This window comes from Tamandua tetradactyla, chromosome 1 (assembly GCF_023851605.1).
Source record: "Tamandua tetradactyla isolate mTamTet1 chromosome 1, mTamTet1.pri, whole genome shotgun sequence".
Classification (NCBI taxonomy): domain Eukaryota; kingdom Metazoa; phylum Chordata; class Mammalia; order Pilosa; family Myrmecophagidae; genus Tamandua; species Tamandua tetradactyla.
In genome coordinates this window covers 150,644,525-150,657,134 of record NC_135327.1, presented here as the reverse complement: position 1 = coordinate 150,657,134, position 12,610 = coordinate 150,644,525, and the positions used below count along the sequence as shown (strand labels likewise).

General features: G+C 36.1%; 1 protein-coding gene across 22 annotated transcripts in view; it reads left to right on the top strand.

Moving 5' to 3' along the window:
• IMMP2L (inner mitochondrial membrane peptidase subunit 2) overlaps window positions 1-12,610 on the top strand; it is a 980,891-nt gene that overhangs the window by 155,434 nt on the left and 812,847 nt on the right. The window contains exon 4 of one of the 22 annotated variants that reach the window (XM_077169123.1): window positions 1,008-12,108. The exons of the other annotated variants lie outside the window; for them this stretch is intronic. Within the exon in view, the coding sequence (XP_077025238.1) occupies window positions 1,008-1,026 (19 nt within the window). The 3' untranslated portion in view covers window positions 1,027-12,108. Of the gene's footprint in view, window positions 1-1,007; window positions 12,109-12,610 lie in introns of those variants that run through there. 22 annotated transcript variants of the gene reach the window in all.

Below are 12,610 nucleotides of genomic sequence, written 5' to 3'. Positions count from 1 at the left end.
GGGTAAATGTTATCTGCAGGAACCTCATCATTTCTGAAAACAGTTCTCTTATTTTTATAGTGTTTGACCAAGAAGTACAAATAATACTATTTTCTTCTGCTATTTTGAATAAGTGAAATCAAATCAAATTTAAAATTAATGGATGGCTAAACAGAAATTTAAGGTATTATCTTGATTAAATCTCACTTTGGCCTCTTTTATGAAGCAGGAATATCAAATCTTGTTTTTTTGTGTGGGATTGTTTTATGTGTAATTTTATTTTGCAAAGTAAAATATAATTGCTTATCAGCCAAAAACTTATGCATAGATACTTTCTCAAATAGCTCTAAAGGTAGATCTTGGCTCCATATAAATTTTAAGAAACATAGGTTATGGGTACAGGAAAGAGAAGTCACTAAAGGATCATTTCATTCATCTTTAAAAAAATTTTAATTTCTCATGAGTCTTTTATGGTTTCTTCTGTCCTTGTCTAATGTAACTTTACTTGCCTTTTATCCCATTCTCTTGCATCCTCTCTGTCTCTCTATTTCTCACATACATAGTCACTGATACACCCAAATGTATTTACATTTACACTTGAATTTAATTCAAGTTAACATGCTTAAAAATATTCTGGAATGGGTGTCACAGTGGGTCAGTGTATATAATTGGTGTGCATAGGTGTGTGTTTATGTATATATGCATATGTAAATATTCATACTCATACAAGTATATACACACATACCATTTTCAAGTCAGTAACCACTCAAAGTACTTGGCTTATTGCATGTGTTCAGTCTTTATTTAAATGAATGAATGTATGAGTCTAAAAACAGACAATGATACTAAGGACTGGCAAATTGGGTGTTAAAAAGGATCATTCATAGAAAGGTCATTCATTTAGCAGAGATTTATTAGCTGTAGAGATGGTTGCATCAAGTTATTTAATAATCATTTGGACCAATTGATAGGTTGAGTCTGTGTCTTTCTCCCACCTTTCTGAATCACTTTTTATCTTTGATTGGCAGGTTGCAAGTTGATAATTGAGCTGTAAAAACACTTCACTGGGGAAGGTAAATCATGCCTTAGATGAAGATGGTGACATAAGTAGGATCAGATATTTGAACTTTTTTTTTCTTTTGATATGCTCTTCTTATGGCATCTTATTTTCTGTCTTGTGACTCCCAAGTCATTCAGAGTGGAATGAAATGGCTTTTCATGTTGAACCAACCTGGACATTTTTCTTTAAAATAACAATAAGAGGATCAAACACTCTCTAATTACACCTTTAACATTTTAGCATTTGGAGTGGTACTACTAGTCCTGTCAATGAAAATTACCACTGACATATTTTTGGAGTATTTAAATATATGGTTGAGGACAGTTTGGGCATGGGATAGTTCAGGATTTTCTGAACTACATTCCTAATGCGCCTGAAGTGCTCAGAACATGGACTACTGCTACCTTCCTAATGTCAACATCTTCCACTTTTACAAACCAAAGAGGATTGAAAAGAGCATAGGCAATGGAAATCCAAGATTTGGATTATAGTTCAGGTTTGGACATTGACCACATCCAGCTCTTCAGGTCTTTGGTTAAAGGTCATCTTGTCACTGGGGACTTCTTTGGCCATCTTATCCTAAACTGCATCCTTATCCCCTACTGCACCTTAGTTTCTCAATATCATCCCTTGATATTTTGTACATTTTACTTAATTATTTTATTTATTGCCTGTCTCCCCTGTAAGAAAAAGCATCATGAGAATTAAGATTGCTGTAGTCCCAGTGCTTAGCACAAAGCTTTACTTACAGATAAGGAGTTTCAAGGTAGAATTTTGGTGTTTCAGTTCTCTATTTGCTTGTCCTACCTTCTGAGATTTTACACTGAAGAATCACATATATAAAGTTATGGCAGTCCAAAGGAAAACGAAGTGCTGTTTAATAGTTGGACAAATGCTTGATAACCCACAATGCCTGGCTTTTTCAGAGAGCTCTACTGAATCATTAGGCTTGGGTTTGAAGGCTTAACTAGGCTTCCTACTACAGTAAGGGTCAGTCTCACCTACCTGTTCAGTCATAGATAGGGAAATTGGAGCATGGAAGACAAGGGGCTGGCCAAGTTTCTGATTTATTTTAATCACACAAAATGATCATGGCCTCTCTGCTTGGAAGACCTGATTCTCTTTAGTCATGCTTACCACTTCAAAAATCAGAAACTGGAAGAGCAGTAGAGGGAAATCTGGATTCTTATCTTTAAGGCATAATAACCTCACCTAAAAGGTTTAAACTGTGGCTCAGTGTGATTCCTATAACTCTTTCTTAGGGAACAAGCTTGTAATAGGTAATGCAGACAGGAGGGAAACTCTCCAATACCCTCCAGTATGGATGTTCATAGGTGGAAAAACTAGAGGGACCTAAGAGTTCCCTGTTCCCCCAAAACACACTAGCTCATATTTTCTCCCTCCATTCTTCTTTGTGATTAATGGCAATCACTTGCTAAGGAGTAGACTGAAGTTACCTTCCCTTTACTGTGTAATGGATCTGTATCTTTGGCTTTAGAACATTTACTATGAATGAGTATTAATCAGACCTTTGGAATGGTTGAGTCACATTTGCAGTCACCATTAACCAAAGGAACCCAGCAATTGCTGCATTACCTGAATAATTTTGTAATACAGAGACTAGAGTTCTTACCTGCATCTAAATTTATCATTATCACTTCAGCCACCTTCACTTCCATCTCCAGGGAAGGATTGTTCTTTCTCTTGTTCAAAGTTGCAATCTGGTGGTTTGTAGCTAAGGACCCCAGAAAAACATGTATTTAAACTTAATTCTTTCCTGTGGGTGTGGATCCTTTGTAAATAAGATCTGTTCAAGATGTTACTTAAAGTGAGCCCAGGTGAATCAGGTTGGGTTTTAATCTGGATTACTGGAGTCCATTATAAGAAAAGTTAAAGAATGCAAAGACCCAGGGAGCAGCCAGGAGTTGGCACTCAACAGAACCTGGAAGAGAAGAGAGAAACTAGGAGACGGTATCATATGTTGCTATGTGATAGAAAAGCCAAGGACCAAAGATCACTGGCAGCCACAGTCTTCTAGGAGAAAGCACAGCCTTGATGATGCCTTGGTTTTGGGCTTCTGGCTTCGAAGCTGTGAGCCAATAAATTCCTATTATTTAAGCCTAATCATACCATTGCATGCATTTGCATTGGCAGTTACGAAACTAAAACACCATCTGTGTTGTAGGTCTTCTTATCCTCCAGTTTCGCAGGGACCTTGCTCCACTAGTTATTTATTTCTTGCCTCTTTAACCAACCCCCAGTGACTGTATTTCGCTAAATTTAGGATGATGCTCAGGTCCCTTTCATGTCAATATTCAAAAATAAAAGCATTGAAAGCTCTCCTTTGATTCTGTGCTCATTACTTTGTTGTTCTCTTTTTCATGAACAGGATTTTGAAATAGTTGTCTATAATTTGCCTTTTTACATCCTTCCCTCCCTTTTGCTCTTCAGCCTACTATAGATTTGTCTTTTCTCACTACTTTACTGGAATCACCTTCATAAAATTCATTAATAATCTCTGATTTGCAAAAATGTTCTATATACTTTTCAATATTATATATGTATATCCCAGAAAAGTTATTAATATGATCTGGTGGTTTGAAGTTACATGTACCCCAGAAAAACGTGTTCTTATATTTAATCCATTTCTGTGGGTGTGGGCCCATTATAAGTAGGGCTTTATGATTAGGCTGCTTCAGTTAAGGTATGACCCACCTCAATCAGAAAACTTCTTTTTTTTTTTTTAATATTTTTATTGTAAACAGCAGACATACAAACATTCTTGACATGGTTACAATCAGTGGCTCACAATATCATTGCATAGTTGTGTATTTATCACCATGATCATTGTTTTGAACATTTGCATCTCTCCAGCAAAAGAAAGAAAAAAGAAAAACTCATACATGCTATATACCTTACCCCTCCCTCTCATTGACCCCTAGTATTTCAATCTACTCAATTTACTTTAACCTTTGTTCCCCCTATTATTTGTTTATTTTGTATCCATATTTTTTACTTATCCGTCCATACCGTGTATATAAAGATATAAAGGAGCATCAGATCCAAGGTTTTTACAATCACACAATCACATTGCTAAAGTTATATCATTATACAATCGCCTTCAAGAAACATAACTACTAGAACAAAGCTTTATAGTTTGAGGTACTTCCCTCTACTCTAATACACCATAAACTAAAAACGGGATATCTATATAATGCATAAGAATAACCTCCAAGAATAACCTCTTGACTCTTTGAAATCTCTCACCCACTGATACTTTATTTTGTCTCATTTCTCTCTTCACCCTTTTGATTGAGAAGATGTTCTCAATCCCTTGAGTCCCAGCTCATTCTAGGATTTCAGTCCCACATTGCCAGGGAGGTTTACATCCCTGGGAGTCATGTCCCACATAGAGGTGGGAAGGGTAGTGAGTTCGCTTGTTGTGTTGGCTGAGAGAGAGAGAGGCTACATCTGAACAAAAGAGGTTCTCTGAGGATGACTCTTAGGCCTAATTTTAAGTACGCTTAGCCTGTCCTTTGCAGAAATAAGTTTCATAGGTGCAAATCCCATGACTCAATCAGAAATCTTAACCCTTTTACTGGAGTCCTTTATATAAGATAATGAAATTCAGACAGAGAGAGAGAAAGCCCGGAAGCAAGAACCTAAAATTAAGAAAACTGGAAAGCAAGGGAAGGACTGGGACATGCTGTTTTGTGCCTTGCCATGTGACAGAGGAATCAAGAATTACCAACAGTCACAGTCTTGGGGAGAAAGCATTGCCTTGATGACTCCTTAATTTGCATGTTTTCTCAGCCTCAAGATTGAGTGAATAAATTCCTATTGTTAAGCCAAACTAGCAGCCTAAGAAATTAAAATGCAAGGGTTCAAGGGCAGTACTTGAACCATCCAAGTCAATCAATTACAACAGTTTGTGCAGTGTTGTCTCAGCCTTGGTGACTGAAATACAAACACCTGGGTAATAGATAGTATGGTTTCTCTATTCCCAGATCTAATACCTGAATAAGGAGCCCAATTTTGTTCTTGTGCTGTGACATCATGGAAACTGGATATCAGTGAGAACAAACTGGTATTGTTCACTTAGAATCAAATTCAAGTATTTTTAGGGAAATAGATTCTGTTTTGTTTTGAGAAGGTAGCTGAAGTAAAGTTCATTATCTGAGATGATTAATTTATGCCTAGTATATTTTTTATTTCTGATGACATGCAGTCTCAGAATATATCAAAGATAAACCAGATGGCTAATTTCTGAACTAACTTTATCTGCTAATTGAAGGGCTAATTTTTCTCTCCAAACTTGAGTGAATATATTTATTATCAAAATATTTGATCTCCGGACAAGCTAAATTGGTCCAGGAAAATCTAATTGGTTATTTTCCATCCTGTATAACTCTGTTGCATATATTTAAGAGGGCCTGGGGAATAGCTATTAGTAAAGGTATTAATTATAAGTCTACTGCTTTTTAATACTCTGCTGTGTATTAATTCAAAAAGTTAAATTTCAGGGGACTAAAATTTTACGGAATGAAACAAATCTAAACAGCACTAATCCTTTCACCTCCACTTAGTTGAATAGTTTTGCTTTTTTTTACATTCTGAGTGTTACAGTCAGTCTGTGTGAGGAGAACTACATAACTAGATTGTTCATATTGTGACAAAGGATCATTATCTGGCTGGAATATGTTCTAGGAGTCAATAAATATATAATATACTATTTCAGAGTCTTTGAAGATACTGAATTTAATCTCATTTTGAATGTGGAAGGTGTTTCTTAATAAATGTTTAAAAACTCTCTTGGCAGGGCCTTAATATGACAAGTAATAAATATGCCTCTGTCTAAGTGTTAACAAAAAGACATAATACTGTGAAATGCCTTCAGATCATTTAGGTGCAGCAATAAAATGTCATTTCCCCTGACAAATAAATTAGCAATGATTTAATTCTTTCATGTTAATTTATTTTGAGGAATCTATGGAAAAAAAGTTTATTTATCTATATTTTTATTAGCAAAGTTGTAGGATTACAGAACTATCATGGCGAAAATACAGTATTCTTATATACTACCCTGTTATTAATGTCTTGCATTGGTGTCATACATTTGTTAGAATTAATGATAGCATTATTTATAAATGCAATATTATCCATAATCCAAGGTTTAAGTTAGGGTTCATATTTGTGTTGTGCAGTTCCATGGGTTTTTAAAAAAAATTTAATTCTAGTAACATATATAAAACTTAAAATTTCCTCTTTTAACCACATTCAAATATATAATTCAATACTGTTATGTTCACAGCATTGTGCTACATTACCACAATCTATTAACAAAATGTTTCCATCAACACAAAGAGAAACGCTCTACATTTTATTTTAAGCTTTAACTTCCTGTTCCCAACCCCTTACACCATTCCCTGATAACTTATTTTGTAAATTCTGATTCTATGAGTTTGCTTATTCTTTCACTGAGAGCATATAATATTAGTCTTTTTCTGGCTGTGTTATTCCTCTGAAAATGGTGTCTTCATGTTGCATGAATCAGAATTCCATTCTTTTTAGGGCTAATAATATTCCATTGTGTAGTATATACTGTATTTTGTTTATCCGTTCATCAATTGGAGGACACTAAGGTTGCTCCCGTCTTTTGGCAATTGTAAATAACTAGCTATGAACATTGGTGTGCAAATATTTGCCGAGTCCCTGCTTTCAGTTCTTTGGGGATTATACCTAGAAGTGGGATGGCCAGATCATATGGTAATTCTATCCTTAACTTTCTGCGGAACTGCCAAACTGTTTTTCACAGTGGCTGCACCATTTTACATTGCCACCAGCAATGAATGAGTGTTCTTTTGTCTTTACATCCTCTCTAACTTTTCTAACTTTACTTTTTTAAAAATAGTAGCTATTTTAGTGGGAGTGAAATGGTATCTCGTGGTTTTGATTTGCCCTTCCCTGATGGCAAATGATTGAACATCTTTTCATGTGTTCTTTGGCCATTTATGTATCTCCTTTTCTAGAAGTATCTATTCAAATCTTTTACCCATTTTTTAATTAGGGTTTTTTTTTTTTTGTCTTTTGTTGTTAAGTTGAAAGATCCCTTTATTCTGGATATTAAACCCTTATAGAGATGTAGTTTCCAACTCTTTTCTCCCAGGTGTAGATTATTGTTTTATTTTCATGATATAGTCTTTTGAAGCACAAAAGCTTTTACTTTTGGTGAGGTCCCATTTATCTATTTTTTCTTTTGTTGCTTGTGCTTTTCTTTTAATGTCTAAGATGCCACAAGGTCCTGAAGATGCTTACCTATGTTTTCTTCTAAGAGTTTTATAGTTTTGCCTCTTGTATTTAAATCTTTTATCCATTTTGAGTTGATTTTTGCATAAGGTAAGAGGTGGGAGTATGTCTTTTTTTTGCAAATGGAGATCCAGTTTTCCCAGCACTGTTTTTCTTCCCCAGATGAGTAGTCTTTGCTCTCTTGTCAAAAAAAAATCAGTTGGTGATAAATGTGAGGCTTGATTTCTAAGGTCTCAATTTACTTTCACTGATCTATTTGTCTGTTTTTATGCCTGTACATGCTGTTTTAATTACTGTGGTTTTGTAATAAGTTTTTAAATCAGGAAGTGTGAGTCCTCCAACTTTGTTCTTCTTTTTCAAGATGGTTCTGGCTACTCAGGGTATGTTACTCTTCCATATAAATTTAATGATTGGCTTTTCCATTTCTGTTGTTAGAATTTTGATTAAGATTGCATTGTATCTGTAAATCACTTTATTATGATTAACATATTAATAATATTTAGCCTTCTAATTCATGAACACAGAATATCCTTCCATTCATTTAGACCGTTTTTGAGTTCTTTAGGCAATGTTTTGTAGTTTTCTGTGTACAAATCCTTTATTACATCCTTGGTTAGACATATCCCTTGATATTCTTTTTAAAGTTCTGTATGGGTTACAGTTCCATGATTTTTCATTTTTTCTTCTAGTTGCTCCAAGACGCTGGAGACCAAAAGAGATATCAATATAATGATTTAGCCGTCATACTCATTTGTTAAATCCTATCTTCTCTGTTATACTCCTTCCCTTTTTTCTTTTTTTTATGAAAAATAACATATATAAAAAACAATAAATTTCAAAGTACATTGTAACAATTAGTTGTAGAGAAGGTTTCAGAGTTTTGTATGAGTTACAATTCCAGAATCTTAGGTTTTTACTTCTAGCTCATGTAAGGTACTGGAGACTGAAAGAAATATCAGTATAATGATTCAGCAGACATATTCATTTGTTAAATTCTACTTTCTCTGTATAACTCCACCATCACCTTTGATCTTTCTCCCACGCTTTAGGGGTATGTGAACTATGCCCATTTTTCATGTTGGAAGGGGCTTTCGATAATATGGGATGGAGGGGATGGAATTAATGGATGTTCTAGAAAGGCTGGCCCCTCTACATTTTAGGATTTATCTGGTCCAGGGACCCATCTGGAGATTGTAGATTTCTGGTAAGTTACCCCAGTATATGGAACCTTTGTAGAATCCTATATAATGCCCTAAGTATTCTTTAGTATTGGCAGGAATGGTTTTGGTTGGGATTTGGCAAGTTATGATAGGTAGCAATGTCTAACTGAAGCTTGTTAAAGTGGCCTTCAGAGTAGCCTCTTGACTCTATTTGAACTCTCTCAGCAGCTGATACCTTATTTGTTACACTTATTCCCCCCTTTTGGTAAGGATGGCATTGTTGATCCCATGGTGCCAGTGCCAGGCTCATCCCTAAGAGTTGTCTCCCATGTCCTCAGGGAGACTTTCATCCTTGGATGTCATGTCCCACAATAGGGGGGAGGACAATCATTCACTTTAGAGTTGGTCTTAGAGAGAGAGAGAGAGAGAGAGAGAGACCACATCTGAGCACAAAAGAGGTTCTCTGAAGGTGACTCTTAGGCATACCTGTAGGTAGGTATACCACATACATAAGAACAAGCCTCAAGATCAGGTCTTGCCCTATTGAGTTGGGTGTCCCTAATGTTTGACACAGTATCCCGGGTTTCCCTTTTGTCCTCGATATCCTATTAGTTGCTGTTGTAAATGGATTTTTGTCCTTGATTTCTTCTTTAGGTTGTTCATTACTAATATTTAGAAGCACTACTGATTTGGGGGCATTGATCTTGAACCCTGCTACTTTGCTTCATTCATTCATTGACTCTAGGAGCTTAGTTGTAGATTTTTCAGGATTTTCTGTATATAAGATCAGGTCATCTGCAAATAGAAAAAGTTTTACTTTGTCCTTTCTAATTTGGATGTGGTTATTTCTTTTTCTTGTCTATTGCTCTGGCTAGAAATTCCAGTGTAATGTTGAATAACAGTAGTGAAAGTGGGCATCTGTGCTAGTTTGAAAGGATGAATGTCCCCTAGAAAAGCCATGTTTTAATCAAAATCCCATTTCGTAAAATGGCAGAATAATCCCTATTCAATACTGTATCTTTGAATCTGTATTAGATCATCTCCCTGGAGATGTCTCACAATCAAGAGTGATTGTTAAGCTGTATTAAGTGACAACATGTCTCCACCCATTCGGGTGGGTCTTGATTAGTTTCTAGAGTCCTATAAAAGAGGAAACATTTTGGAGAATGAAAGAGATTCAGAGAGAGCAGAGAATGCTGCAGCACCATGAAGCAGAGAGTCCACGAGCCAGCAACTTTTGGAGATGAAGAAGGAAAACGCCTCCTGGGGAGCTTCATGAAACAGGAAGCCAGGAGAGAAAGCTAGCATACCATGAAGCTGTGTTCACCATGTGTCCTTCCAGCTGAGATAGAAGCCCTGACTTTGTTCACCATGTTCCTTCTCACCTGAGAGAGAAACATGGTGAACCTCATTGGCCTTCTTGAACCAAGGTATTTTTCCCCTAGATTCCTTTGATTGGACATATCTATAGATTTGTTTCAATTGGGACATTTTCTCAGCCTTAGAACTGTCAATTAGCAACTTATTAAATTCCTCTTTTTAAAAGCCATTCTGTTTCTGTTATATTGCATTCCAGCAGCTAGCAAACTAGAACAGCATCCTTGCCTTTTTCCTATTCTTAAATGGAAGACTTTCAGTCTTTTATGTTTGTATCATGTTAGTGGTGGGTTTTTCATAAATGCCTTTTATCGTGTTGAGGTTTCCTTCTACTCTTAATATTCTAAATGTTTTTATTAAAAAGATGTGTTGGATTTTGTCACATGCCTTGTCTCCATCAAGAGAGATGATTATGTGTTTTTTCTTCATTCTGTTAATGTGATGTGTTAACATTAATTGATTTCTTATATTGAATCCCCTTAATATGCCTCTGAATTTGGTTTACTAGTAATTTGGGGGGATTTTTGCATCTCCTATATTTATAAGAGATATTTGTCATTTTCTTTTCTTGTGCTATCTTTATCGGGCTTCAGTATGAGGGTGATGTTGGCTTCATAGAAAGGATTAGGTTATGTTCCCTCCTTTTCAATTTTTTGGAAGAGTTTGAGCAGGATTGTTGATTATTTTTAGAATGTTTAGTAAAATTTTCCTGTAAAGCTGTTTGGTCCTGGGTTTTTATTTGTCTGTAGGCTTTTGATAAATCATTCAATCTCTTTACTAGTTATTGTATTGTTGAGATCTTCTGTTCCTTCATAAATCAGTGTAGACAATTGTTTCTAGAAATTTGTTCATTTAGATTATCTAATTTGTTGGAGTAAATTGTTCCTAGTGGTTTCTTATAGTCCTTTTTATTTCAGGGTCAGTAATAATGTCCCCCTGTTCATTTTTTATTTTAATTATCTGTGTGCTCTCTATTTTTTTCTTTGTTAGTCTATGTAAAGGTTTGTCAATTTAATTTATCTCTTCAAAGAACAAACTTGAACATGTTGATTGTTTTCCTGATGTCCTTTAGATTTTCGTATTTTCCTTCATCTTCTTGAACATGTTTAAGATAATTTTTTAAAAGTCTTTATCCTATTTGTCCAGTCAGTTCTTCTTCATTGATGTTTTCTAGATTTTTATCCTCTTCTTTTGGGCCATTGTTTCCTGTTTCTTTGTTTTGTAATGCTTTTTGCATACTGAACATTTTAGTATTTAATATATTAACTCTGGGAATTTTACCCTGAGATGTCTGTGTCTTGAATTCATATCCAGCTCCTGATGTGGAATAGATTTTCTTGAGTGTCAGGATCTAATAAAAACCACAGAAACCTAAGCAAAAAAGTTCTGTCTTTTCAGATTGGCTTTGCTTTGGCTGGTGCTTTCTCTCAGAATCCATTGTTCCTATCAGGAAGGTCAGCCCAAGGTTAATGCCAAGTGCAGGGTCCTCCTTGTCTTTTCTGGGCTTGTGTCTTGTCCTGGGCTTGTGCTTGCTAGTGGCCTTAGGAGTTTTCCTGTTTACAGGAGTTTGAATTCCTTACCTACTTTTCATGAAATCCAACTACTCTCTCTCTGGTGTTCCACTGCAGGATTTAGATCAGATAAGCCTTTACTCCAGACCATTGGAGCCAATTGCTTATTTCTTTGCCTTTCTTGTCTCAGGCTGCTTTGGTCTCGAGGGCAAATTCTGGAAGGATGGATGAGCAAGAGAGGAGTTTTCAAGGTCTGAGGTCAGTCTTTCCCAGCTGGAAGTAGGTCAGTGACCCACAAAGGAAAACGCTGAGAATTCCTGGGGAAGAGATGAGAGAGAGACGAGGAAGTGTGCCAGGAACTTCTTCCATGGCTCTCCAAAGTTTTACTTTCTGGATTTTGCACCTGTTCAGCAAATGCAGTCCTTTAGGAAGCCTCTGCAGCTCTGAGAAAGTGCACTGTCTAACTCTTCTCTTCTGTCTCTGTCTGGGGTTCATTGGAACAATGGCTGACTTCAGAGCCAGGCCCCCAGCATTTCCAAGTAGCTAATGAAGTGCAGTGATCCATGATTAAACTGTGCCCTAATCTCTCCCCACCCCCCTCCCCACCCCCCAAAGCTGGGAAACTGGGTTTTTATATACTTTTCTGGCACCAGCAAGCTACACCAGTGGTGAGACGCCACTACTGCCTGTTATGAGAGTGGGGGATGGGCGACATTAACTGCTGTACAGAGAGAACACATTTACTGGTACTTACTGCAATTATCAGCCTTTTCCTCGTGGTCTTTGGTGCTGTTCTGCCGGACTTTAGAGTTTTGAAATAGTTGCTTCAGACAGTACCTTCCTGCTTAATAGATGTTCTAATGGAAGCACTGATTCCTGAAGGTTCCTACTCTGCCATCTTCCCACAATCCTCCAGAAAATGGAGTTATTTTTATTGTCTTCTAATTATTCACTTTTTATTTAGAGAATACATATACTAAACTGTCTGTAGGGAACAGTTGTCATTTAATTTATATATGGATTTTATATTTCCCCAAATTTATATGTATGAATGAATCCTGTTTTTACTGGTAACCACGACACTGGTTTAGAAATGTGGTCATGATTACTATTTCATCTAAAATCCCAGACTTGAACTGACTTGCTACTTTTCTTTTTCAATCTTATGAGTTTCTGTTTATTTGAAGAGCAAATAGTTTGCAATTAGTTTGCAATTA